The sequence below is a fragment of the Lepidochelys olivacea genome (assembly GCF_965140295.1).
Source record: "Lepidochelys olivacea isolate rLepOli2 genome assembly, chromosome: 1".
NCBI lineage: Eukaryota > Metazoa > Chordata > Testudines > Cheloniidae > Lepidochelys > Lepidochelys olivacea.
This window is the reverse complement of record NC_140411.1, coordinates 265,210,889-265,238,550: the sequence shown is the minus strand read 5'-3', so window position 1 is coordinate 265,238,550 and position 27,662 is coordinate 265,210,889. Positions and strand designations below refer to the sequence as shown.

The following is a 27,662-nucleotide window of genomic DNA, read 5'->3' as shown; positions in this document are numbered from 1 at the left end:
TGATCTGTATAGAAGGGATATAGTTAGGAAATGTGGGGACGACTGTATAGGGGAAATATACAAACGCTTAACTGGATTGAGATCAACAACTCATCACACATGGGTCACCACACAGCCATCATCACAGAGCTGCACGGGATTTGACCCAATGACCTAGATTTGCAAGGCAGCTCCATAACCCATAATTGCCAGTCTCCTCAGGCATCCAGACCCTCACTCATACATGTGTTACTTTATTCAGTCTAATAGTCTCTCATTGATAAAGACTTGCAGAAAAGAGAAAGATAGAAATGTTTGTTGTTGTTTTTTTGGAAAAGAGCTAATTCCGCTGAACTCTCCTGCGGATATACATCCTCCTCCTCTGAAAAGGGAGTCTTCTCAGCTGCATACTGCTGAGCCTCTGGCGCCTCAGGGCATTGAATCGGGTAGGAAAGAAGGCCCTGCTCATAACACTGAGTCGTTCGTTCAGCTCTTCCAGCCTCTTCTTCATTGACCGTACTTCCTTCAGAAGGTCATCAAGTGCCTCGGAGACGGGATGGAGGCTGTAGAAAGAGGGGACAGCACAGGTAGAATGACCACTGACCAGGAACCACTACTTAAGACAGAAAGTAAAACAACTAATATCTTATACTTTTATAGTGTCTTTCATCCTGGCAGATTCCCAAGTGATATATAAAATGGGCTCTTTTATTTTCAGAAGGGACCGGTGATCTAGAGTCCTTCAGTTTTTGGGTGCCCAACTTGAGATACCTTAAAGGGGCCTGATTTTTAGAGGACAAGTGCTCAGCACTTTCTGAAAATCGGGCTCCTTTAAGGTGTCACAAGTTAGGCTTCCAAAATCACTAGTTACTGTTGAAAATTTAGACCAGTGGTGAGCAAAGGGATATATATCTCCAAATACTGGGCTATGTAGACCACTTCACAGCCTTTAGGGCAGGAAGTGAAGAATAGCATTTTCTACTGAAATTACCAGAGTAATTTGAGTGGGCAGAATGGAATTATCCAAGCTGAAACTTGCCAAGATAACCAGGCTAGCACCCCTAGTCTTGTGAAAGTGTCAGGGGATCTTTAATGGGCACAAATGTCCCAGACCAAAGTCTTACATCCTGTCTGAAAGACAGCACACCCCTTAGCACTATGCTGGACCATCTGGCTCAGTACAGAGTTAGAGGGAAGAGAGCTGCCCTGAATCACTAACGCTGCTAGCTATACCAGCGTCTAGTTTCTTTTGGAGATCTTCCATCCAAGTCTCAACCCTGCCTAACTGAAGAGATCTGATAACTTTAGAATCTGAACTGTTATTTGTTATTATTGCTGTTATTAATCCAGTAGCAGCCATCATGTGTTAAGATTCCGCCCCCCCCCTCAGGTATTTAAGTCACAGTCCCTGCCCTGAAGAATTTACAATCTAAGAACTAATACTATGCTATAAAATTGGATGGGGAACAAACTATACTGATACCAGTATTTACAGGGAAATTCATGCCCTTTTTGAAGAGCCCACACATGACCTAACTACCAACTAAATCCCACTTAAACCTTAATTTGAATAGACATTGTACAGGCCTTCTGCACAAGTGAACTTCACCCTGATACCTAGAGCTGGGTGGAAAGTCAGAAAATAAACAGGAAAGATAGCGATGATATTTTTGCAACGTTTCCTTTTTTTTTTTTTTTTTTTTGGACCAGCTATAGAGCTTGTCCATTTTTTTTCTAACTTGAAATTTTTGAAACAAAACAAAGCAGGGAGAAACCTTTTTGCAAATCCCTGCCCCCCCCTCCCCCTTTTCAATTCTGGCATTTCCCTCTGATCCTCTGATTCTACCATTTCCTAGACAGCTGTTTCTCGTTAGAGAAAAGCCTGTGTTATGAATGAGAACTACTTGTTCTGCAATGGCAGCATTCAGTAGCATTGCTCTGAGTGAGATTCAACTTTTTATACATTGTTTTATTTCCTTTCCTCTTTCTCTCTTCCCTATGGTTAGACTCATGCTTCACTATCTGTCAGTAGCCTGGGGCTACAGCAACATAAGAGGACTGTGTTAAACTCATAGTGGTTAGTAATTTCTGAAATACGAGCTGGGAAAATGTGAGTTGATGGACTAGAGAGCAGTTTTGTGTAACTAGAGAAGTTCCATAGACTAAAATCATAGAGATTCCAGGTCTCCCCTTCACTGCCCCCCGGCCAATTCTAGATTTTCCTTGCAGCGTATTCCCAGCTCAACTACTTTGTCCAGCCAAGCTTTCTATGTCTCACATAATGGGGCTTCCTGCTCTTCCTTTGAGATAATTTTTCCACAGTCTAATAATGGTTATTAGGAAATATTTAGGAATATTTAACCTACAGGATATTCAGCTATTCAAAAATTGTTCAGGGAGCATTTTGTAGTACGTGCTATTTCTTCCTGCTTTGGGATGAGTAGGAGGATGCGGACAGTGGAATGATGCAACATACACAGAGAGAGGACACTGATCTGAACACTGAATCCTGCTGTTAGCTGATGGGAGTTACCTGGAGAACTCAGGCAGCAGAGTGTTAGGGTGACTCAGTAAGGAGTGTTTCATTTGCCAGAAGATGCTGTTCCCCCATTTCTCCAGCATACGAGTGACACTGTTAATGCCGTGGATGTTGACTTTGTCTGCTGTGTTAGCAGGATGCCATGGGAGAGGAGATTTGAGGGAACAAAGAAACTCATTAGCCATTTGTCTCATTTGGTAAGACAGACCTTCACATTTCCCCACTTAACTCAGAGGGCAACCTGGATGAGAACCATATGCTCATTCTCAGTAAATTGCATTGATATACTCCTCTTGAGAGACTATGTATGAGAGCTAACGCTTCCCCAACAAATACCTTCCACCGCCTCCCACTGCTTTACCCTCCTACTGTCACCGGACACCCTTCTTCCCGAGCCCCACTGCACTGATTAAAATAAGAACCTCTCAACCTGACTCCCAGTTGCCAGGGTCCTCCTACTACTTCTGGACAAAAATTCTTCACCAATCTCACTGGGTTCCTATCTCCTAAACATGTACTCTACACAGCCCTCCTCCTGGATGCAGGAACTCTCTTGTTTTCCTCACACATGGAGAACAATAGACCTTTTTCTTATCTGTAGGTTTCTCTGTATTATCTGCTTGAAAATAGGGTAGTGCGCTCAGGACTACTTGCCTCTCTCAAAACCCCTGCATCAAACTGACCCATCCTCCCAGACAAAGAGGCCCCAATTTATCCTTGCCTCACAGACCTTTTATGCTCTCTCTCACAATGTAAGGGATTTGTAAAGCATCAGTCCCCTGGAGATTTCTTTTTATATAAGGGGAGTAACGGACAGGTTTGGAGTCAGTGGAGCCTAGAGTATTTTCTGTGGATGTTCCCTGGAAGATATAGGTGTAGTTGAGAGGCATTCGTATGCCATGGCTATTCCCAGCTGCTAGAACAGCCAGATCCAGGAAATGGAGAGAAAACCACACAATGGTTGTGCTGGGCATGGAGTGAGGGGGTGTTGGTTGTGTTTTGAGTGAAGAATTATATCGGTTCATATTTTTGTCCTGACCACATCTCTCCTGTTCCTAAACAATGGATGGTAACCCCGCTCCTACCCCATACCTTGTTCTGTCAGTAGGACCTTAAAACGAGCAGTCCAGATTGAGGATTGCAGGTTTTACTAGGGATAAAATAAGAACTAACCTAAACCTTTGTCAGCCACTTGAAGATAATCTTCTCCATACTCTCTCTGATTCCCCCTACCTGTGTCTCTTACCTCCTTCTCTGTAGTTCCACCTCTGAAGCTGATTCAGAAAGTCCTTCTGACAACCACAGTTGAGCAGGAGGAGGAAGAAGAGGAGAACTGGGAGAACACCCATGATGGAGGCTAGCTGGACCTTCAGCTCCTTACTTCTGCAGTGAGACAGATAATATCATTCATCCCTTTAATCCTTCCTTCTCTCTTCTCTTTCTATCCCTCTGATGGCAAATCCATTTAAGAGAATGCTGAGGTCAATTCAACTTCTATATAAGCAATGGGGCCTATCCTGCAATTCCCTGCAGTGTTTTTCTCAAACAATTGAGGGGTACAGGGCTCTCATAAATATGAAGTAACTAATACAATATTTTTTCTTAATAATTCTTTGCAGTTTGATAACACCTTCCACCCAAGGACTTCAAGGCACTTTACAAATACTAGCAAAGTAAGTCTTACTAGATCACCATGAGGTAAGGAAACATATCCCCATTTTACAGTTACAAAGATTAAGGTATGAATTGGTGAATTGATTTGTCAAGCTTTAGAAGATTATGGTAGAGGCAAGAATGCAAATCACATCTTTTAGGGACTAATTCAGTGTCCAATGAAGTCAATGGGTAGGGTTTTCCATTAATGTCATTGGATGCTGGATCAAGCCCTGCATTCCCTCGTTTGTGTCTTACCTTCTATATTGTCCTTCCTTCCTGCAGACAATCTGAACTATGAAGAGTTAATTTTTTAAGCATAATTTGGTGCTGGGTGAAAGGTACTAAGATGACTACCCCTGCAAACCAAAGTCCTCAGTTTATCTCCAGGATGTATATAACATATAGATCAGAGGGGAAAGCTCCTCACATTCCTTCTACTCCAGGATCTTTCCCAGTATAATTTAATTCATCCCTAGCCTATCGGATTTACTGTGTAGGGATTATGTATAAATGTAAGAGGACAAATCAGTGTCTGTGACCTTTTCTTTCTGCCCCTTTGTTAAGACTGCCAACACAGGAGTCAGGTAATCCCAGCTGGTGATGCCAATAGTTTTTGTAACATGGACAGCTGTCCATATAGGAACTGACTAGAAACACCAATTCTGCACATACTGTGTATAAATAGAAATCTGTTCCATTGATGCAATAGTACATTGCCAAATTCATGTTACCATTCAGGATTATTAGCAGTGATTTATATTCTAGTTATTAATCATAGTCATGGAGGTGCCCATTTCAGAAATGGGCACATTTAGAAAGCCCAAATTACTGTGACATTCAGGTCATACGTCAAATCGAAGACCTTACTGCAAACTTTGAGGAAATTAAATTACCTTTCCAGTGACATATGACCTTCGTCTCCTAGTAGCCTGGGAGAAGTTTCAGTCCAACCATTTAGCATTCTCAATGTATAGCAGAAATTGAGACAAATAAGGAGGAATCTGAGTGCACCATTTTATTTCATTATATTTAAATAACTAATTATTTTTTATTTTACATCATGCTTATTTTTATTCATAGTCACATTAGCAATATAAATACAGCGATATTAATATTAAAATGACACACTATTTAAAAAGTAATGCATTTCACATATCAGGGATTTGTGATCAAAATTCATCCTCTTAATCATTTTTTAAATGGAAAAAAGGGAATTGTCCTTCCCGTAACACCCACCCACTCACATGCATGCACAGAGCTATTCTCACCAAAAGCTGCCAAAATGCAGAACTCTTTTTAAAAAGTTTGATTTTTACCAGAAATGCATCACTGTGGCCTGTGGTAAAAATACCTTCACTGACCTTCTCTGTACTATTCATTGTTGGAACCATGGCTCCCATTTCTCTTCTCCTTTCTGAATAAATGAGCCCTAGCCTATTGGGCTTATTTTGTTTATTGTCTACATAAGAAAATCTCTTTCTAAGCTTTCCCAATAGGAAAGAGTTTACTAAACTCTGCGGCTTCTAATTTCAAACTGTCTTACAGTGCAGCTCAGATCAGGGAGGCTGGGTTGCTTTTCAACTCATTTAAAAAAAGAAAATCATCCACCACAATCCTTATCCCCAGCCTCTGCCTATTTCAGTACCGGGTTACTTTGATCAGTCTAGATGTATGAAATAAAAGGTGATAATAAAACCTCCCCACATCTGGTATTGAAAACCCAACCTATTTGATCTCAGGCTCTCTGAAACATCAAATGTTCAAATAAAATAAAAGACCCAGATGTTTTATTTCCAGGGCCCCTTAGACCAGTTCCCCTTCTGCCCGATTCCTTGAATTCTTGAGAGTCAACTACAGTATTATTTATTATCCTATAAGTATTATTGCATAATAATAATTGATTTAAGGTCCCATATCTCGGACCCTTACCCATGTAAATCATTTTTACTCCCTTAGGTAGTCCCATGGAAATCAATTCACTAGTAAGGACTACTCACACGAGTACGAGCTTGCAGGATCATATTCTTTATAGGCCTGAACTAGAGAACTTTGAAGACATGGGCTTTGGATCAGGCATTATATTCCGAAGGTCTATTGTTGCAGTTTAAAACAATGCTAGTAGACTGTTATATTTGTAATAAAAAAAGTCCTAAATGCTAGAAATTCAGAAAATTTGCTGTAAGATTCCAACTCCAGCCTTAGCCTTCATCCTCCCCACTTTCCATTTATAGCCTGGAGGCCCTGACCAGTTGCCAAGTCTACCCTGTGTAGCACGGTATGTGAGGTCCCCAGTATTTTTTCTGTGTGTGTGATGATATAACCCTTCAGCCTACACCAGGTCTGGGACATTGTCTGCAATGTTTCACCCGGGAGTCAGAGTGAATTAAGGACAGACCTTGCCAGCCTGGAAATTTGAACTCTGTACTGGAAAGGCCCCCTTGATTTCTTAGCAGGCACCTTAGTACAAAACGGATTGCTGATGGCCTGCTGCCAGTGCCACTTGGAGGGCATAGATTGAAAGACAAGAGAAACGGGTTGTGTCTCAATCACACTCAGGTTACTCTGTTTGATGTGGTGATTGACTGAGAGAATGGAGGTGGGATAGATGGACATTGTCAGTCACATGCTGCCTGAGATGCAAAGAGGCTGCCAAGCAGCTTTAGGACACACTCGCCCGCTCCACTCTGCCTTCCAGAGAAGTGGCAGAAGTAAAGCCCCCATTTGAGTGCATGGGATACTCTAAGGTCTGCAGCCAGTATGTGTAAAATGGACAGGTCAAAGAGAGCTCTCTGTATCTGAAGGGCATGCTCCCCAACCTCTGTCAGGAGGGTGGCCAGGGGCGGGTACTGTGGGTTTTCCAGCCTGTGCAGAAAGGGAGGGCGTGGAAGGTAGACTGAGCTGTCTGGCCCACAATGAGATGGCAGATGAAAAAGGGGGAGGGTTGATGGATTGTATACGAAGGGCAAGATGTTAAATGTTGCAGTTTCCGATGTGTGCCAGCTGACTCGGGCTCGCAGGGCTTGAGTTGTGGGGCTGTAAAATTGCCTTGGAGGTGTTTGGGCTGGAGCCTGAGGTATGGGACCCTCCCTCTCAAGGGGTCCCAGAGCTTGGGCTCCAGCTGAGCCCAAATGTCTACACGTCTACACTGCAGTCTTACAGCCCCACAACCTGAGCCCCATGAGCCTGAGTCAGCTGACACAGGCCAGTTGTGGATGTTTAGGTACAGTGTAGATATACCCTGACGTGATCAATGTCTGAAGATTAGACAATTTTGTCTAAATATTAGGGCTGTCAATTAATCGCAGTTAGATCACACAGTTAACTGAAAAAAATTAATCGTGATTAATCGCAGTTTTAATTGCACTGTATACGATAGAATACCAATTGAAATTTATTAAATTTTTTGGATGTTTTTCTACATTTTCAAATATATTGATTTCAATTACAACATAGAATACAAAGTGTACAGTGCTCACTTTATATTATTTTCATTACAAATATTTGCACTGTAAAAATGATAAACAAAAGAAATAGTATTTTTCAGTTCATCTCATACAAGCACTGTAGTGAAATTTACAAATGTAGATTTTTTTTGTTACATAACTGCACTCAAAACAAAACAATGTAAAAGTTTAGAGCCTTCAAGTCCACTCAGTCCTACTTCTTGTTCAGCCAATCGCTAAGTCAAACAAGTTTGTTTACATTTATAGGAGATAATGCTGCCTGCTTCTTAATTACAATGTCACCTGAAAGTGAGAACAGGTATTTGCATGGCACTTTTGTAGCCGGCATTGCAAGGTATTTACGTGCCAGATATGCTAAACATTCGTATGCCTCTTCAAGCTTCAGCCTCCATGCCAGAGGACATGCTTCCATGCTGATGACACTCGTTAAAAAAATAATGTGTTAATTACATTTTTGTCTGAACTCCTTGGGGGAGAATTGTATGTCTCCTGCTCTGTTTTTCCTGCATTCTGTCATATATTTCATGTTATAGCACTCTAAGATGATGACCCAGCACATGTTGTTCATTTTAAGAACACTTTCACTGCAGATTTGACAAAACGCAAAGAAGGTATCAATGTGAGATTTCTAAAGATAGCTACAGCACTCAACCCAAGGTTTAAGAATCTGAAGTGCCTTCCAAAATTGAGAGGGAAGAGGTGTGGAGCATGATTTCAGAAGTCTTAAAAGAGCAACACTCTGATGCAGAAACTACAGAACCCGAACCACCAAAAAAGAAAATCAACCTTCTGCTGGTGGCATCTAACTCAAATGATGAAAATGAACATGTTGGCCCGCTCTGCTTTGGATCATTATTGAACAGAACCTGTCATCAGCATAGAGGCATGTCCTCTGGAATGGTGGTTGAAGCATGAAGGGACATACGAATCTTTAGGGCATCTGGCATGTAAATATCTTGCAACGCCAGCTACAAAAGTGCCATGCGAATGTCTGTTCTCATTTTCAGGTGACATTGTAAACAAGAAGTGGGCAGCATTATCTCCTGCAAATGTAAACAAATTTGTTTGTCTGAGTGACTGGCTGAACAAGAAGTAGGACTGAGTGGACTTGTAGGGTCTAAAGTTTTACATTGTTTTATTTTTGAATGCAGTTATTTTTTGTACATGATTCCCCATTTGTAAGTTCAACTTTCATAATAAAGAGATTGCATCTCAGTACTTGTATGAGGTGAATTGAAAAATACTAATGTTTTTGTTTTTATAGCACAAATATTGTAATAAAAAATAAAGTGAGCACTGTACATTTTGTGTTCTGTGTTGTAACTGAAATCAATATATTTGAAAATGTATAAAACATAAAAAATATTTAAATAAATGGTATTCTGTTATTGTTTAACAGTGCAATTAATCGCAATTAATTTTTTTAATTGCTTAACAGCCCTACTAAATATTAAACTGTAATAGTCTCCCCCCTTCGGCCTGCTAATTCCGCACTCCCACATAATAAGAGAGCTGTGTGAGCTCACTACCTCAAGAGCAGCGCTTCCAGGATCAACACTTGCGCTTTCCAAGTCTCCTTGAATCCATGCTCTACAATAAATTAATGCTGCAAGCATTTCAGTTTCCAGCCCCATGTTCCCTGCCAATTCACCCTCTCTTGTTTGCGTTAAACATTTGTCCCCGAGATACTGTATTTCCAGTGTGCAAGGCCCTGTGTTTTGGGTTTTTATTTTGTTTAAAATTTCCCAGGAATGTATCAATGTTTATTATAAAAACGTAAAAATCAGATGAAAATCGGTGCAAAAAATTAATATAAGTTTTCTGGTAAATATTGAGGCTAATACTGGGGCATGGAAGGACAGAAAAAAAGCAACAAATAGAGAAATGTGAGAGTGTTTCTGACCCTGCTCCCCACTCTGGAAGGAGAAAAGGCAACTTAGTAAACTGGGCAGGTTTCTGAGCCACCATCTCTCCTTCCAGAGCAGGTCCAGAAGTGGAAGAGGTTGAGGAGGTGAGAGTGCCATGTCCTCTTGCTGCCTCCTCCATCTCTTCCACTTCTGGGCCCATTCTGGAAGGAGAGACAGGAGCAGTGGTGAGCTGGAGCTGGTTTGCCCCGGTTTGCGTGAACCGGTTGTTAAATTTTGAAGCAGTTTTAGAACCGGTTGTTAACCCGCTTCCCTGCAGGGGGTGCTGAGGCTTTGATGGGCTTCGGCCGGGAAGTGATGTAATCAGTGATGAGCTGCCAAAATCTTAACAACTGATTCCCTATAAAAAGTTCTGATTTAAGGGATGTGCCCCAGTATGTATTTTTTTGTACCAACAGGGTTACCATATGTCCGTATTTTCCTCCTGGACGGCAATTTAAGAACCAAAAAACCTGACCTGTCTGGGAAAATACGGATGTATGTTAACCCTGCCTAAAGTTCTTCTTTAAAAAGATGGGCCTGAACTAGAAATGAGCTCCGTTTCACATATGCGGGTCCCCGCCACTCCCTGGGGGTGTGCTAGGGTGACCAGATGTCCCAATTTTATAGGGACAGTCCCGATTTTGGGGTCTTTTTCTTATATAGGCTCCTATTACCCCCCACCTCCTGTCCTGATTTTTCACACTTGCTGTCTGGTCACCCTAGGGTGTGCACATGTGTGGGTCCCAGCTGCCCCCTGCCCCCCCTCCTTGAAGCAGGTGTGCAGGGTTACTGCCCTGGGAACTGCAGGGCACCAGTGGACGTGGGGCTAGCTGCAGACAGGGGCGTGGGGCAGGGCTAGCTGGAGGCAGGGGGTGCAGGGCTGGTTGCGGGCAGGGCAGGGGGTGCGGAGCTGGCTGGAGACAGTAGGGTGCAGGATTGGCTGGAGGCAAGGGGGTGTGGGGCTGGCTGGAGACAGGGCAGGAGGGTGCAGGGCTGGCTGGAGACAGCGGCTGGCTGCAGGCAGGGCAGAGAGTGCAGCAGGGGCTGGTGCGGGCAGGGCGGGGGGTGTGGCAGAGGCTGGCTGTGGACAGGGGGTGTGGGGGTGGCTGGAGGCAGGGGCGGCTGCGGGCAGGGCAGGGGGTGTGGCAGAGGCTGGCTGGAGGCAGGGCAGGGCGTGGCTGGAGACGGGGGCTGGCTGCAGGCAGGGGGTGTGGGGATTGCTGGAGGCAGGGCAGGGGGTGCAGCAGGGGCTGGCTGCAGGCAAGGAGTGCGGGGGTGGCTGGAGGCAGGGCAGGGGGTGCAGGGGTGGCTGGAGGCAGGGGCTGGCTGCAGGCAGGGTGGTGGGTGCTCATGGGGAGAGCAGCAGGAGGCAGCCCAGGCCCAGCAGAGCAGCCGGGGACCCACCAGGCAGCATCAGGAGCCCCAGGGCCAGGGGAGCAGCAGCAGCAACAGGGCTCGTGCGCAGGGCCAGGCGGCAGCCCACATGGCTCCTGCAGTGCAGCGCCCCCGAGGAATAACAGGAGCTCGGTTTCCTGGGCTGTCCAAGTTACAAAGCCACCCTCTCTCCTTCCCGAGCAAGGAGCCAGGTCCAGGGAGTTCTGGCATTTCATTTTTTAGAAGTTAAGCACTGACGTACATGTGTGTGTGTCTTCCACTGCATTGCCTTGCTTTGACAGACAGCCTCACATTTACACCTAGACCTAGACCCTAATTCATTACTAACATGAACACATGCACCTAATGGAATGGATTGGATTTTCTTAATGTAATCGGTATATTCTTGTACCTGAGTGGTCCAAAATTCGCATGAAAATGGGTAAAAAATTAAAAATAACTTTTGCAAAACCCAGGAATTTTTCATTAAAAACTGAAAACAAAGGGCCTTGCTGAAGCGTTCTAATCCCTATAAATATCAGGTAAGCAGAGACAAAGATATAGCTAGGGAGATTTCCCTTGTGTCTGCCCTGAATCCCACAGAGAGAAAACATTCAACCGCTCAGTTCAGTACTGTACACAACTAATGTTTTCTGCTAGTGCAGCTGGGAATTTTCTAGGTTATGCAGTCCCAGTGCCAAATACAGCCTCCATTTCAAAGAGGCCAACGCCTTCGGAAGCCTGATGAGTACATACTGTACTCATTACATTGGATCAGGACTCTGAGATTGCCTTATAACAAGATGGGCTGAAATTGTTAACTGCCTTTCCACCTGCTGCTATATGCATATTGTCTTCTGATTCTACTTCTGAGCATACTGGGGTGGTTGATACTGGCTCGACCCTCAATTCAGTTTGAGATCAGGATTTCAGTGACTAGAGGTAGCAATTATTATAGTTATGTCTAAAATGTGGGGCCTATGCCCCCACTGTCATTTACACCAAAAAAAGTGAATGCAAAGTAGGTGTAAAATGTTCCCATTCTGATTTCACTGCAGAAAATGAAGGGCAACAGTGAATTAGGCTTGTGCCTTCTATGTGAAACTCCTTTCCCTTTGTTTTCAGTTACTCATGATTTTCTCAAATTCCTTTTAAGGCTGACATTTTCTCTGTTTATTTTTCGCCCAAAGTTCAATTTTCTTGAAAAATGTCAACAATAGCGAATGAATCCTTTTGCGTTATTTGCACAGGAATAAAATACACATAGTCTTATCAGAAATGTTGTGCTTGAGTAAATCAGAACCACCAGAAGTTAGAAAAATCAAGCTAGACTCATTTTGTAGATTTAATGGACACTTATGCAGCAAGACAAATTTGCTTTTAAAAAAAATAATTTAAAATGTTCAATATGTAATTTCTGCACATTCTGCTAGCCCTTTTCTATTTTTTGTTTTTTTAATGTGCAATATTTTGAGGATGCATTTCTTATTGGACACCCAGCTAACGCCGTCTTATTCCACAGGTAAAGCCAAATGAGCTTCTAAAATCCTCCAGCCAAATAGCTCCATATCTGGGAGCATACACGGTGAGTAAAGAACACATCAGTTAAGGATAGTTCCATTAGAACTGTGAGAGCCAGGATGTTGAAAATACTGACAGTTCCACAGGAGAGAAAGGCTGGGAGGTCTTTAACATAAGCCCACAATCAAAGAGTTTACAAGCTTCGCTTAAAAAATGATTCTGTTTATAAGCTCCCCAAGTAAAAAAGCAGGGAAATATAAATATAAACTTAATTATTTATAGTTGAAATACCACAGAAATGTCTGAAAAAATCCCACAATATTAACTCAGCACTTTGTATCTCTGCTGTGTTTTCTATTTCTATTCCTTGTTAAATGTTAATTGTAATTCGTATAATTTGTTATATATATATATATATAACAAATATATATACTGAGAGAGAGAAAGAGAGAGAGAATGGAATACCTTATTGAGTTCAGGTAGGAGTAGGGTGACCAGACATCAAATGTGAAAAATCGGGATGGGGGTGAGAGGGTAATAGGAGCCTATATAAGAAAAAGACCCCAAAATCTGGACTGTCCCTATAAATTCGGGACATCTGGTCACCCTAGGTGGGAGTAACATTAACTTTTGGAATTTCCTGACTTTTAAGGGCTTGCCATTTCTGCATTCACGCCCCATTGACACTAGTGCTGTTTTGCATGTAATTATAAACAAATTTGTTCATTTTGCATATGGTCATTTGAAAGCAGACCTGACTGATCTTGCAAATAGACTGACCATCCTGATAACCAGACAGATCCTCTGACCTTAATGGAAGACCTGCAGGCTGGCAGCTACAGAAACTGATGCTTTAGACCAGGGGTGGGCAAACTTTTTGGCCTGAGGGCCACATCTTGGTATGAAAATTGTATGGTGGGCCATGAATGCTCACGAAATTGGGGTTGGGGTGCAGGAGGAGGTGAGGGCTCTGGCTGGGCTGGTGGGCTCTGGGGTGGGGCCAGAAATGAGTTCAGGGTGCGGGAATAGGCTCTGGGCTGTGGCAGGGGGTTGGGGTGCGGAAGGAGGTTAGGGGTCCAGGCTCCGGGCGGTGCTTACCTGAAGCAGTTCCTGGAAGCAGTGGCATGTCCCTCCTCCGGCTCCTATGCGGAGGTGCAGCCAGGTGGTTCTGCGCACTTCCCTGTCCGCAGACACCACCCCTACAGCTCTCATTAGCCGCAGTTCCCGGCCAGTGGGAGCTGCGGGGTGGCGCATGGGACGGGGACAGCGCAGGGAGCCCCCTGGCTGCCCCTAAATGTAGGAGCCGGAGCAGAGACATGCTGCTGCTTCCAGGAGCCTCGGCACACGCTTGCGGAGCAGCCTCTGACCCCGCTCCCCAGCAGGAGCTTGAGGGCCGGTTTAAACCGGCTGGAGGGCTAGATGTGGCCCCCGGGCCGTAGTTTGCCCACCCCTGCTTCAGACAGATAGGCATACTGACTGAAAGGAGTGATACTAGGCTGGTACCAATAAAGGTATTGCTGCAAAGCAGAGCAGCAGTGAAAATATTGTTGGTCCTTCCTGTCCTGAGGATGTGTACACAGTTTCTGCCCTTTCTTCAGAATGTACACACACTTTTTCAGGGTGCATATTCTCTCTCTCCTTCAGAACACATTCCTCCTCTCTTTTAGGTCTCAGAACATACACACGCAGACTCCTTCAGAACTTGCACTCTATTTCTCCCTGTCTTTGGGACTTGCACATTCTTTCTTTTCTTCCTCCTTTCATTCTGCACACTAGTACCCTCTCCCCTCCAATGCAATCCAGTAGCACTCATACAGCCTTCAGGTCTAAGCCCGTCCAACAAAGGACACAGGTGTTGAGACAGATTTTCTCTCCTCTTCCTGCATCTTCTTGCAGGTTCATTCACTCCCTTCTACTGACCAGGCTTTTTAGAAGCTCAGCTGTGTCTCCTCATGAAGAAGGCACAACTTCTTCCTGGTAAGGAGAGCAGAAAACTGTAAATAAACTTTACCTGGACTCCAGAGGGCAATCCTGTGATGAGGCTTCAATGTATCTCTCTCTCTCTTTTTCTTCTCTCCTCACCGCCCCCTTTGGATTTCAGCTTGTAGTGTGTGACGTGTTCCTCTTCATATCTCTGCTTCACACATTTCCCCAATTTTTCTCTGGAACCTCTTCTAGCTGCTCTTTCTTGCCCTCCCCTCCTGTCCATTCAAGCTGAACATCTCCTCAGACACATGGGAGCCTTACGGAAGTGAAAACATCGATCAGTGGAGTTCCTTTTTAAAGTGGACCCTCTCTTGAGGGGTCTCCTCTCATCCGTGACCTTGGTTCCCCGTTGCACAGCACACAACTCTTTGGCATCCAGCACGGCTGTGCAACCTCTCTTACCATCCATAGTTTCCACTATGCCGTGTTCCTTTCTGGCAACTTGAGCCCCCTGGAGCCATCCAGCCTGGGATTTGTTCCTCAAGTTGTTTCTGCCTTTGAACAAACATGCCAATTAATTCTCTGCCGATTAGTTCATTCCTGAGCCATTGTGCCAGATCTATTTTGGTCAGAGTAAACAAGGAGGAGGATATATTGTCTGCAGTGTTTTTCTCTGCTCCCAAGTTACTTGGCTGCCAAGCCAAACAGACTCGGGCTTGGACAGTACTTGACTTAGAGACCTCCAAAGAAACATCAGGTATCACCATAAGTGATGTTGGTGACTTAGTAGAGGGTGACCTTGTCCCTCCCTGTGAGTAAGAATTGAACAAGTACTGTCTTAGGATGTGCTGAACTACTGCAGGTGCTATCCTTTGGATAAAACTTTAGTACTATGTTCTGGCTTCCTGTGATCATTACCATATCCATGGCACGATTTGCTAGTTCCCTGGCCAAATTTGAATTCTGCCTGATATTACTCCTATAGTGTCAATTGGCTGCAGTGCTTTTTTCACTTCCTTTTCTAAACCGTTTGATGATTTTGCTGTGTGCTCTGAGATAACTGCATGTTCCACCCCTGCTGCAGCTGCGTTTCAGTGGTAGGTACAATAATCCCCTTGCATAGAGTGAAGCACTTTACGATTGCTCGAGACCAAAAGCAGTGTGTGCGCATGCATGCACACGCAGTATATAGGGCCGGATCCTCAGCTGGTGTAAATCAGCAGAGCTCCTAGACCGACTTTAATGTACTTATGTTGATTTACACCAGCTGAGCATCTAACCCATGGTTTGTAAATCAGTAAAGTGCTTTGGCTCCTTCTGGGTGAAGTCACTATAGATGTCAGTCATTATTATTACCTTCATTTAGTCAGCCCTTCAAACGTGCTAATCTCCAATGGAGAGGTGCCCTGACAGAGAGAGGATTGTGATTACAGAGGACTGGCTCTCCAGAGCTAGACAGTATCAGAGACACATGGTGCCAACATTTCCTCCACTCCATCTCTTAAAAAAAAGTGCCTGCATGGCGAGTGAGGTTTCTATGTCAATGTTATTGTCCATAGCACTGAAACAGTGGGACACTTACTTACGGCGTTATACAACACCAATTACATAAAGCAACCCACAATTGGAAATATTAAAACTACTCATACAGCTCCCAGAAATGTTAGCAACCCGTGTTGTCAGGGATAAAAACAAACAAAAATTATACAACTATAACCCTAACGCTGATCTACATCACATGGATTTCTCACAGCTGTTCCCAGTTGAGAAGGGACTAGCACAGTCCAGATGTGCTGACACGACAGTTCAATGGAAAGAAGAAGAAACAAACTCCTGGAAGGACTCACCACTTGAAAGTTCAGGGCACGGGCACTTGATGGTGCAATAGATTGGGAAAGGGTCCCTGCAAAGCTCTGATGATCTACCCAAATCCTGATCACTATTTTTCATAGTAAATAGTGTCTTTCAGGCCCAGTCGGGCTCCCAGCAGAGTCAATGGCAAAACTTCCATTGACTTCAGTGTGCAGGACTTCAGCCTCTAAATTACCAGTTCAAATGCAGCCTGTTTTGTTACTGAATCAGAGTTATCTGTTGGCCCTTCTGGCCTTGTGCAATTAGTTGTTAGTCTCTTGACTAGTCTTCACCAGTGGCTCTCAACCTTTCCACACTACTGTTGCCTTTCAGGAGTCTGATTTGTATTGAGTATCCCCAAGTTTCACCTCACTTAAAAACTACTTGCTTACAAAATCAGAGATAAAAATACAAAGAAGTGTCACAGCCACACTATTACTGAACAATTGCTAACTTTCTCATTTTTACCATCGAATTATAAAATAAATCAATTGGAATAGGAATATTGTACTTACATTTCAATGTATAGTATATAGAGCAGTATAAACAAGTCATTGTCTGTATGAAATTTTAGTTTGTACTGACTTCGCTAGTGCTTTTTATATAGCCTGTTGTAAAACTAGGCAAATATCTAGATGAGTTGAAGACCTCTGTGCACACTCAGCAGTATGGGAACCCTAGGTTGAGAACCACTTGGTCTACTCTTCAAAGGCTCTGCAGATACAGCTGTACAGTTACCTGTATAGCTATACCAGCAGAGCCCCTCTAGTGGAGATGCAAAAGGATGTAGTTAAACCATCTCCCTGAACAACATAAGCTATACCAGCAAACGGACTCTTTAGCTGTGTCTACATGGGGGGGTGGTTGCTGAAATACTTATGTCAGTCTGGGGTGTGTGTGGTTTTTTTCACACCCCTGACCAACACAGCTGTGCCAATAAGCCTTTGCAGTGTAGACCTGGCCTCAGTCCAGTTCTTAGCAGATGGGGGTCCATATTACAAAAATCCCCTGCTCTGTTGTCCTGTGTTATACATCACTAAAATGACACTGTAATAAGCATCAATCATAAACTGTCTGAGCAGAGAGGTCAAGGATCTTTTTTAAAATTCTCCGTTATGTTTTTTTGCCACATCTCAAAAATGGTGCTGCATAGCAACTGCAGATGTTTTGTTCTATTCTCCTCAGTGAGGAGTGGGAGCTGGCTGTTTTCATAAGCCTTTGTGGCTTAAGTTTAAAGTTAGTTTATATGGGTTTTTTCCCACAATCTATGAGAACTCGGGAGAGTTTTTAGACTGTGAACTCTTCAGGGCAGGACCAGTGTCTTTGTATATGTTTGTGAAGCGCTTAGCACAACGGGGCCCCAAATTCTGAATGGAGCCTCCAGGCACTCTGTAATATAAATATTAAACAATACTAACTGCATAATATGAGACAGAATTGTCTGCAGTTACAGGCTGTGTACCTCTTAAAACCACACATGAACCAAGAGGGGAGTCAGGTTTAAAGATGTCTACAGCCACACGCTTGGACTCTCCTTAAAAGTCCACTCATGAGTCACCAAGGATGTTTACAGAATTGATAGGTTTCAGAGTGGCAGCCGTGTTAGTCTGTAGTCTGAAGATGTCATCAATGTAGCACAAGTAGAGTAGAGGCATTAGGTGACGAGAGCTGAGGAAGCGTTGTTCTAAGTTAGTCAAAAAAAAGTTGGCATACTGTGGGGCCATGCGGGTACCCATAGCAGTGCCCATAACTATTTTACATTTGAGGACAATGTATACCTTCAAATCAGCGGCACTGCTATGGGTACCCGCATGGCCCCACAGTATGCCAACATTTTTATGGCTGACTTAGAACAAAGCTTCCTCAGCTATCGTCCCCTAATGCCTCTACTCTACTTGCGCTGCATTGATGACATCTTCATCGTCTGGACCCATGGAAAAGAAGCTCTTGAGGAATTCCACCATGATTTCAACAATTTCCAGCCCACCATCAACCTCAGCCTGGACCAGTCCACACAAGAGATCCACTTCCTGGACACTACAGTGCTAAGAAGCGATGGTCACATAAATACCACCCTATGCCGGAAACCTACTGACCGCTATACTTACCTACATGCCTCCAGCTTTCATCCAGACCACACCACACGATCCATTGTCTACAGCCAAGCTCTACGATACAACCGCATTTGCTCCAAACCCTCAGACAAACACCTACAAGATCTCTATCAAGCATTCTTACAACTACAATACCCACCTGCGGAAGTGAAGAAACAGATTGACAGAGCCAGAAGAGTACCCAGAAGTTACCTTCTACAGGACAAGCCCAACAAAGAAAATAACAAAATGCCACTAGCCATCACCTTCAGCCCCCAACTAAAACCTCTCCAGCACATCATCAAGGATCTACAACTTATCCTGAAGGACGACCCATCACGCTCACAGATCTTGGGAGACAGGCACAGTCCTTGCTTACAGACAGCCCCCCAACCTGAAGCAAATACTCTCCAGCAACCACACAACAAAACTACTAACCCAGGAACCTATCCTTGCAACAAAGCCCGTTACCAACTGTGCCCACATAGCTATTCAGGGGACACCATCATAGGGCCTAATCACATCAGCACTTTCGGAGGCCCGTTCACCTGCAATGTGATATATGCCATCATGTGCCAGCAATGCCCCTCCTGCTGTCTCTTCCCCCGCAAAACACACACACACACACACACACACAAAAACACTTGTGTTTTGATTCTCGAGAGAAATAAATACTTTCTCACACTTTCACTTCCTCCTCCCCCTTTTTCCGGGGGGGGGGGGCAGTAAAAAATGTGTGAGAAAATGGTTTATTATGCACTGAAACAAAACACACTTTTTTTGGCGGGGGGGAAATGGGAATTTTTTATTTTAATTTTTTTATTGAAAAATAATTTTTTGACCAACTGAATTTTTTGAATGAAGTGAAACATTTTCACTGTTCAATTTTTCCATGAAATCTACTAACCTTGTTTCGACCAGCTCAGCTTCTCCTATATAACCCTTCACACATGGTACAGACCTTATTCATCGTTCTGTTGTAGGAACAAAACCTCACTCAACCCTATTTATCTTCCCAGTATTGGTCAGGGACTTCAAACTTTAGCTACAGCCCAGAGATCAACTTTTTGGTCATGATCCTAAACATATGAGTGTTGGACTGTCTGTTATGAAAGAGATATGTAATAGCTCACTTGTTATGGGTTGTTGAAGTAGTCCTCCAGGGAGAAACCACAGGCAGTATGGATTCAATTCAGGTCACTACCTCATGAGTTGTCAGCGGGGACACATGGGACATATGGGTTAATGACCCATTCTTATCTCTGGAGGCTGGCCCCAGAGGAGGGAGTGTGAAGCTAGCCGGATTTTCCAGGTTCCAAACACAGGAGCTATGGGCTGCCACAATTAGTTGAAGTCAGCAAGCAGGCGTCTCTGTGTCCCTGGAGAGAAACAAAGGCAAAAATGGCAGCTCCTTGTTGGAACTGGGTTTGGAGTGATTTCAAAAGGCACAGAATCTGCCCCCCAAAACCAAACTCAGTTGTCAGGACAGACTCAATTTCTTTCATGTGCAGTAAATAGGATCTTCCCTCTAGGCAGAAGAGAATAATAGAGGTAAGGCTGCAGAGCGATCATTGGTGGTGGAACTTGAGCAAATATTTCCAGACTTTCTGGCACTTTAGTTTTATAAATGGCCTTCTAAACTCCTGACATTGAAACTTTTAACTCTTCAAGCTTAACTGCACATTTCTTGACTTTCAAACTTTTTTTTTGAATGACATTTTAATATTGTTGTAAATTAATGGTCTATTTGCAACCTTAGTGTTATTTTAGAAAAGTTTGTTGCTTGGGCTTAGTAAATTAGATGTGTCCAATTTATATGTAAATCAGTGCATATCACTAGCTCACATTCACAATGTAAAGTAGGTAAATTTCATTTTTCATGCTTGGTACATCACTAAAATCCCAAACACTATGCTCTGCCATCCATGCATCAAATTGCATGAATTTGCAGCACAAACTATTTGCTCTTGCTGGAATTTGACCTCACATAGCACCCCTGCCTAACTCTGAAGTTGGAGAAAGAGACTTTTTTGCATTTATTTAAACTTTGGGATACTGCGGGACAAATTGACAAGTATTGTAAACCACGGGATTGCTCAGGGCATGGGAGCCAGATGTCCGGAACACAGAAATGAAAAGTCCAGATTCTCCGACACCTCTATCTGTCTGCCTTCTGCTTGCACTCTTGCTTTCAGCTCTAATCTGTTCCAGAAGCTGGTTCTTAGAAAGTACTTCTCTGCGGGATAGCATTTGACCTCCTCTATCACAAGTTTCCTTAACGGGTATAAGACTGACGCTGTCGGATTCTCTTCAACAAAGCCCTACATTTCTATGATTCTAAAAGGCTTACATAGTCACAAAACTGTCACAGGTTTTTAACATTACCTACACGGGAGTCCTCCTGATTTCAACACTACTCCTGTGACTAAGTTAAACATATGTGTAAATGTTTACAGGATTGAGCCTCACAAACTCACTAGCGTCTGCAGCCCCACAAAAACCTCATCTGCAGCAGTAAAATGCTGCCACCACTCAACAACACTACCAAGTCTTGTACGCTGTAGTGATTTACTAAAAGATCCAGCTGCCGAAATGATTTGATTATGTGAGAATCTGTGTTTGTTTGTTTTTAAAGTAAATTTATAGCCTCACGGTTGTGAAAAAAACCTGGAAAATGTGAACCCTAAGGCTCAAAAACCAGAAGGCAAATACAAAGAACCCCACATTTCCCATTATTTAAAGCACAATCTCATGATTTTTGAACATTTGGGTCTGGTGCTGCTGACTGATGGGAAAAAAAAACTGCTGCGGTCAGTTAGCATGATCCTGGTGGCCTCTCAGTGTGGCTGACATTTGATCCCTGTCTCTCTGTATAGGGCAGAGATCAGCAGTTCTGCCTTTGCACCTTGTACAGCGGCGAGCCCAGTCTCACCCAGGCGAGTCCCACCTTAAATGTAACTGGTGGTTCTTGTCCCCCTCACCCCCCATCGTTTTATTTCATAATAGAGCTTTAACTTTAAAATAACAATGAAAGAGAAACAGAACAATAGCAACTACGAGGAGCGATGGGAACATGACCCGAGGGCTCCCTGGGCCAGGCAGGGGTCTCTGCCCCGCCCCGCCCCGCCCCGCGCCTCCTGTGTGCAGCGTGAGCCCTGTGTGGCCACCCGGCTAGAGAACTACACTTCCCAGCAAGCCGCGGGCCGCCGCGCATGCGCACCGTGAGCTTTCAGCATGGCCACGGTGCTGTCCCGCGCGCTGAAGCTGCCAGGTAGGGAGCGGGCTCCGCAGGGACAGGCCGAGGGGGGAGGGCGGGGCAAGGCGGGGACAGCTCGGCGGGACCCTGCGCGCAGGGGGGCCGGGACCGACTCGCGCGTCCCTTGGGGGCCAAAAACATCCGGGTCTTTCTGCGGGGAGGGAGAGACCCCCCCCCAGGGACATCCTGGTTCGGGCAGCTTGGGTGGAGGTCAGTGTCCGTGCCCTGAGGTGGGGAGAAAGGAGGGGGGGGTCACTGCTCCGAGGGGGGGGGGAGAAGGGGAGAGAGGGGGGTCACTGCTCCTGGAGTGGGGGGGAGCGAGAGGGGGGTCACTGCTCCTGGAGTGGGGGGGAGCGAGAGGGGGGTCACTGCTCCTGGAGTGGGGGGGAGAAGGGGTGAGAGAGGGGGGTCACTGCTCCTGGAGTGGGGGGGAACGAGAGGGGGGTCACTGCTCCGGGGGGGGAAGAAGGGGAGAGAGGGGGGTCACTGCTCCTGGGGGGGGAGCGAGAGGGGGGTCACTGCTCCTGGAGTGGGGGGGAGTGAGAGGGGGGTCACTGCTCCTGGAGTGGGGGGGAGAAGGGGAGAGAGAGGGGGGTCACTGCTCCTGGAGTGGGGGGGAGAAGGGGAGAGAGAGGGGGGTCACTGCTCCTGGGGGGAGTGGGGATCACTGATCATAAGGTGTGGGGAGTAGGACCTGAGTTGGAAACAGATGGCAGAGGTGGTCCATTTGCTCATTGGATGCCCCTGACACTGTTTCTGTTAAATATCTTAGTCTCTCTGCACCCTGTCATGCACTCTTATAGTGCTATATTTTGAGATTAAGTAACAATACATTTTTGCATACTCTTTGCAATACTTTGCTTTCCATTTCCTACAGCTCATATTATTGTGGAACATATTTGATTTTGAACAGATTTAGAACAATGTTTAAATTGCTGCCTTTTAAATACCTTTTGCGGTAAACTGATGCAGTGTGTAAAAAAATAAATAAATGAAGGAGAATGAACACCTAAAAAATATAAGAAATGTTTGTCTTTGTCTCGTCTGCTAGTATGTGTCATTCCTATAAATAACCTACTCTTGGAAACCAGGCTCCAAATTAAAGTTCTGTCTCCGCATTTATCTGGGTAAATATGAAAACCCTGCCAAATTTGTCTGTATAATTTCCAGTAATCTCTATGTTATCATTTGTATTAAAAATGGGAGAAAAGAAATATATCTACACCCTGGTAATAGGATATTCAAGAAAAGGGACTGTTAGTTTAGAGAAGCACGTATTTTCGGAGGCATAGATACAGCCAACTGTACATTTCTGTGAGAACATTAAAAGGGACTTATGCTGAAAACACATCTTGAATATCTGTATTTTACTGTAGAACAGGCTGCCAACGTTTTGCTACAGAACGGGTGGAGCCGATACAGGTGCCAATATTAAACCAATGGGAAAGTGCCCCATCAACCTTCATGTCTATTGCTTGCACTCAGGAAAATGAACAGAACTAGTACACCTGCTGCTGGGGCTCCTCCCTTCTGCTGGGTCTCACCAGCTTCTTAGTGCTCCCATGGCTTTGAAGTGAAATTCAGTAGGCAGTTGACATGGCCTTTCTCTTCAGCAGCACATATACTAAAATTGGAATGATACAGAGAAGATTAGCATGGCCTCTGCATAAGGATGACACGCAAATTCGTGAAGCGTTTCCACTGGCCCATGAGAACCGACTGTTATGGCACCTATAAGGCCCCACCTCGAGCATTAATCAATCCAGGGCAAGGTCTTCTACCAAACTGAAGTTTGGCTCTAGTGCTTTTTTTCATTTACAGAACAATTTGTTTGTTTGATTAAAGAGGATGGAACAGTTGTTCAAAGCTGTTTACTTGGAAAAAATAAAAGTACAAAATGGGAGAGTTATAAATATGTGAGAAAAAGGAGCATTTTGCAACTGCAAAGACAAACTTCTCCCTAAATTTCTTGACTTAACTAATAATGTGTATCCACCTGCAACTGGACGGCATTAATTTGGGTACACAAAGTAAGCTATTTTTAGTTGAACGAAGGCCTTTCAAGTGCACTTACAAAAATAATCCTTCTATCTGTGCTCAAATTAATTTGTACAGCTAAGAAACTACTTGTGTGACTAAAACATAGTCAAAATGTAGCTTTCAACAACCACGAAAAGTCTGAACTGTTTTTCCTATAGCTGCTTTTTCTTTCACTTTTCATTAATTTTGCAAATATGTGCTATCTTATCTCCCTAAGGGTTTAGATAGATATATGTGGAGTGCCCGGAGAGGCATCAGCCAACTCCTAACAGCAAAAAATAGAAAACAAAGTATGGCACCAAAGAGGGTTCAAAGACTATTGGAAGCAGATTCCTGCTTTTTAATCATCAAGAAAAACAGGCATTGAAAATTACACTGGTCTAAAGTTCAGGATTTGCTCTCTTCACTCTAAAACTAGTGCTAAAAAAGAGCACAGCTATTGGCCAAGAGACTGGTGATAGCTTGGTATCTCTCAAACCGGCAAACCTTTAAACTTTTCATAATGTTGACGTAGTTTTAATACAGGCCTTACTGGATGCCTCGCCTCCTATTTATAATTGCATGAATGGAGCACCTTTTCTCTCATGTGAGATCACATAGCACCCCTATGACAACCACAGCAGTAGCTTACATAGAAAAGTAATATTAGGAAAGGAGGAGATTTTTAAAGGCACAAAGGGCTGTTAGGTGCCCAGCTCCCATTGAAAGTCAGCAAGAGTTGAGCTCCTAACTCTACCTTCTGCCTTTAAAAATATCAAATACTAAGGGGGAGATTTTCAGTGTCTGGAAACAAAAAGCCTAGTAGCATGTGTTAAGTATCTTGGCCAAAGACGACCTGCAATTGGTCTATGGACCACAGTTTGGGAACCTATGCTTTATATCATTGGAAAGCTGAAAACCATTTTTGTATCTGATACCACACAAGGTATTGGATTTTCTGATCACTGATAAATCAGAACCAGACAGTGCTGGATATTCTTTTGAAGACCAGTCAACTTCTCCAAGCGCTGGTCCAGGACCCAGTAATCAGAAAGCAAATAGTTTGATCTCTGGAAAGCTTCTCAGTAAATCGTAATTCCTTAAATGGGTGAATGCTTTGACTTATACAAATCTTAGTGCTACTTATGTCTCTCTGATTACAATTCAATTGGGGGCTTAAATAAATGGTTTGAAAGCATGGCTTACCCACTTATTTTCATGCTTGTTTGGTCAACTAGTGGGCTTTAAGTATGGTGAGTTGAAAATGTAGCTGCACAAATGATCTTGCCTGAAAGTAAAACTCGGGCACATCTCTGTGAAAATTTGGTCCAGCCCTTGGAGCGGCACTGACATGTCTGCTGCAAGAAGAGCAAAACTACTGACAGATTGTGACAATAAAATTAGAATTAGGGCTTTGACTTTGTAGAGAATCACATTTCATCGGTAATGGAAAATAGAGCCTTTCACCTTTAGGTTGTCAATTTCAGACTGGACTGTGGTCAAGGGAAATAGTAGATGGCTCAAAGGATTAAGAATATAATATGGAACGTCTAACCTATAAGTCACTGGTTCATTTTTTACCTAGGTCATTAACAGCTAAAATCCATTATTGCATCCATTAGCTTGTGTCAAATGAGTTGGGACGTCAGACCAGTTCATAGCAGGAAAGGTGTCCTCGTCACAGAACCTGCACCACAGTTGGCATCTCTGTGGGTGCTCCCAACAAGGAGCTCATGGACTGATTTAGTTATGGAATCTGAGCTCTTCTCTCTTCCCTAGAGGTGACCCTTCCAGGACAGGGGTGATTGAATGGAGGAAGCTTACACTGCCAATGTTGTAACTGCTCGATAGATTTCGGTCTCCAGAGTGGACAATATGAAACCTTTTATCAGCCCTGAATTCTCTAAATTAAAGTGCCACTGGGTGAAGCATAGCATGCAGGCACAACAGGAGAGAGAGATTTATATTTGTGGAAGTATATGTTCCTGTTTTGCATTGTGGTCTCTCTGGGCAGACTGCTTTCCATGCACCGAGCTCCATGGCAGTCCATGAGGCTCCATGCTGATGCCAGTGCGGCACGGGGAAGTAAGAGTCAGTCTGTACACAGGCTTGTACCCAAATGTCCACAGGTGTGAATGAAAACTGGTTTAGTTTAGTGCAAGTCTGTGTGTGGACCTGCATAGATCAGAATAGAAGTGGCTTTAAAAGTCAGTTTAGATAACTGACCTTAGCTAAATGTGACACTTATCTCTTTTGGTAAGAATACGTCACCTAATGCAATGGCAAAAAAACTAAATTAAGGTAGAGCAGTGTTGCTTCGTGGCATGTCATCCTGTTGCAGAACATTGAGTTGAGCAAAACTCAAAACATCTGAAAATCAGGAATGCACAGTTAAGGTTGCCTGTGCAACCTTAACTCAGCCCTCTTTCTGCAATGCCCCACTGTGCCCCATTAATATACATACCTTTACTCTGCCAATCCCACAGTTGCTGAAATGTAAAAGTAGGTGAAACGCTTGTACAACCCATTCACTCTAACCCACAGGATTCCAACTAACACTTGCTGGGAGTGGGGAAGAGTTGTCCATGCCACCTTCCTGTAGCCTCTTTCAGCAACATCTAAATAAGCACATACACTGACCCTTGGTATTATGAGATTCAGGAGGTTGCAGATCCTGACACACTCACACCCTTAGCCAACTTCCCAGAAAGACTACTCACAGGATACCATCTCAACCTATACTTTCACTTAACCATCATTAAAGCATTAGAATCCTCTCATATTCCATTTCACTCCTGATATCCTTTGTAATAAAAGCTCTGTGCCCTGCTACTGACAAAACCTTCTTCACTTCTGCATAGAAATGGTGCATACTTCATCCTGAAGGTACACATGCACCTCTTCCCTTTCCTCACACACATGAGAGGGTGCAAAACATGGAACTTCTCATATCACAGTCACTGCTGTGTCACACTCCTCAAAGTAATCCACAGATCTCACAAACACACCTTTACCAAGCAGAGCTAACTACTGCCTCCACCATTCAGTACAGCTACACCTGACACACACGTGACCTGGAAGGCATGCAGATAATACATGCTTAGACTGTAGTCATATTCCAACTTGCTATTGATAATACCCTTTGTAATAAGAACCCTGTGCCCTGCTAATGATAGAATGTACACAATTCTGCATTGAAATGGTGCCTACTGGATCCTGAAGTTACACATGTAGCTCTTCCCTTTGCTCTCACTCATACTGGAAGATGCAAAACATAGATTTCGTTATATTATAACTACAAGTCTGCTACACACCTCAAAGTAATCCACGTCCTCCTATCACAAATACACTTTTACCAAGCAGCCCCAACTACTGTCTCCACCATTTAGAGAAGGTATACGTAACACACTGACTGCACTTTCAATGTATGCAAATAATTCCCATTGGCTACTGTCAGCTCCAAGGGAACAGAAGGAAGATTACATGGGCAATCTTTTTTGTCCTTTACTAGTGTAAGATGGAATCCTGTGGGTGAACATGAATGGGTTGTCAAAGGAGATGAAGAGCTTGTATATTTCAGCAACTATGGGGGTTGGCAGAGTAAAGTTATGTGTATTAACGGCATATTGGGACATTGTTGAAAAAGGGCAGAGTTAAGGTTGCTTAGGCAACCTTAACACTGCATTTCCTGGGTTTCAGAAGTTTTGAGTTTTGCTCAACTCAGCGTTCTGCAAGGGGACAACATCCTACCAAGCAACCTTAACTCTCCCTTAAAGTACATTTTTCCCTTTGAATTTTCTAGTTTTTTTAACAGAAAAAGGTATGCTGGTGATAGGAGTTAGGAGTCATTTAGGCAGTTGTCCATATCATGTCCTGCAATTTGCATACTGAGTCAGCTTGCCTCCACGCACACCCATCAGCTGGACCCCACCAGTCCAGACCTCGCCAACCATGCCCCTGACCCGTTCACTGCATTCCCCATTCCAACCTGTCTCTCCATCCACTACTGTACCCAGGACCTCCCACCACAAGCAAGGAACACATCTTCCTGAAGTCTTAGCTCCCTGGTATAGGAAC

General features: G+C 44.0%; 2 protein-coding genes across 2 annotated transcripts in view; one reads left to right on the top strand and one right to left on the bottom strand.

Moving 5' to 3' along the window:
* On the bottom strand, positions 1-19,482 carry LOC311515114 (uncharacterized protein). The gene is made up of 5 exons (XM_084617998.1): positions 19,444-19,482; positions 14,452-14,921; positions 3,765-3,901; positions 2,513-2,642; positions 1-542 (listed from the first exon to the last, which is right to left on the bottom strand). Exons 3-5 carry the CDS (start codon positions 3,865-3,867, stop codon positions 320-322), a joined length of 456 nt encoding a protein of 151 aa, XP_084474124.1. The 5' UTR covers positions 3,868-3,901; positions 14,452-14,921; positions 19,444-19,482; the 3' UTR covers positions 1-319.
* Positions 19,483-21,500: 2,018 nt separating this feature from the next.
* FAM234B (family with sequence similarity 234 member B) overlaps positions 21,501-27,662 on the top strand; it is a 28,531-nt gene continuing 22,369 nt past the window's right edge. Inside the window, exon 1 of the mRNA XM_084617885.1 lies at positions 21,501-21,581. Coding sequence (XP_084474011.1) covers positions 21,545-21,581 — 37 coding nt within the window. The 5' untranslated portion in view covers positions 21,501-21,544. The remainder of the gene's footprint in view (positions 21,582-27,662) is intronic.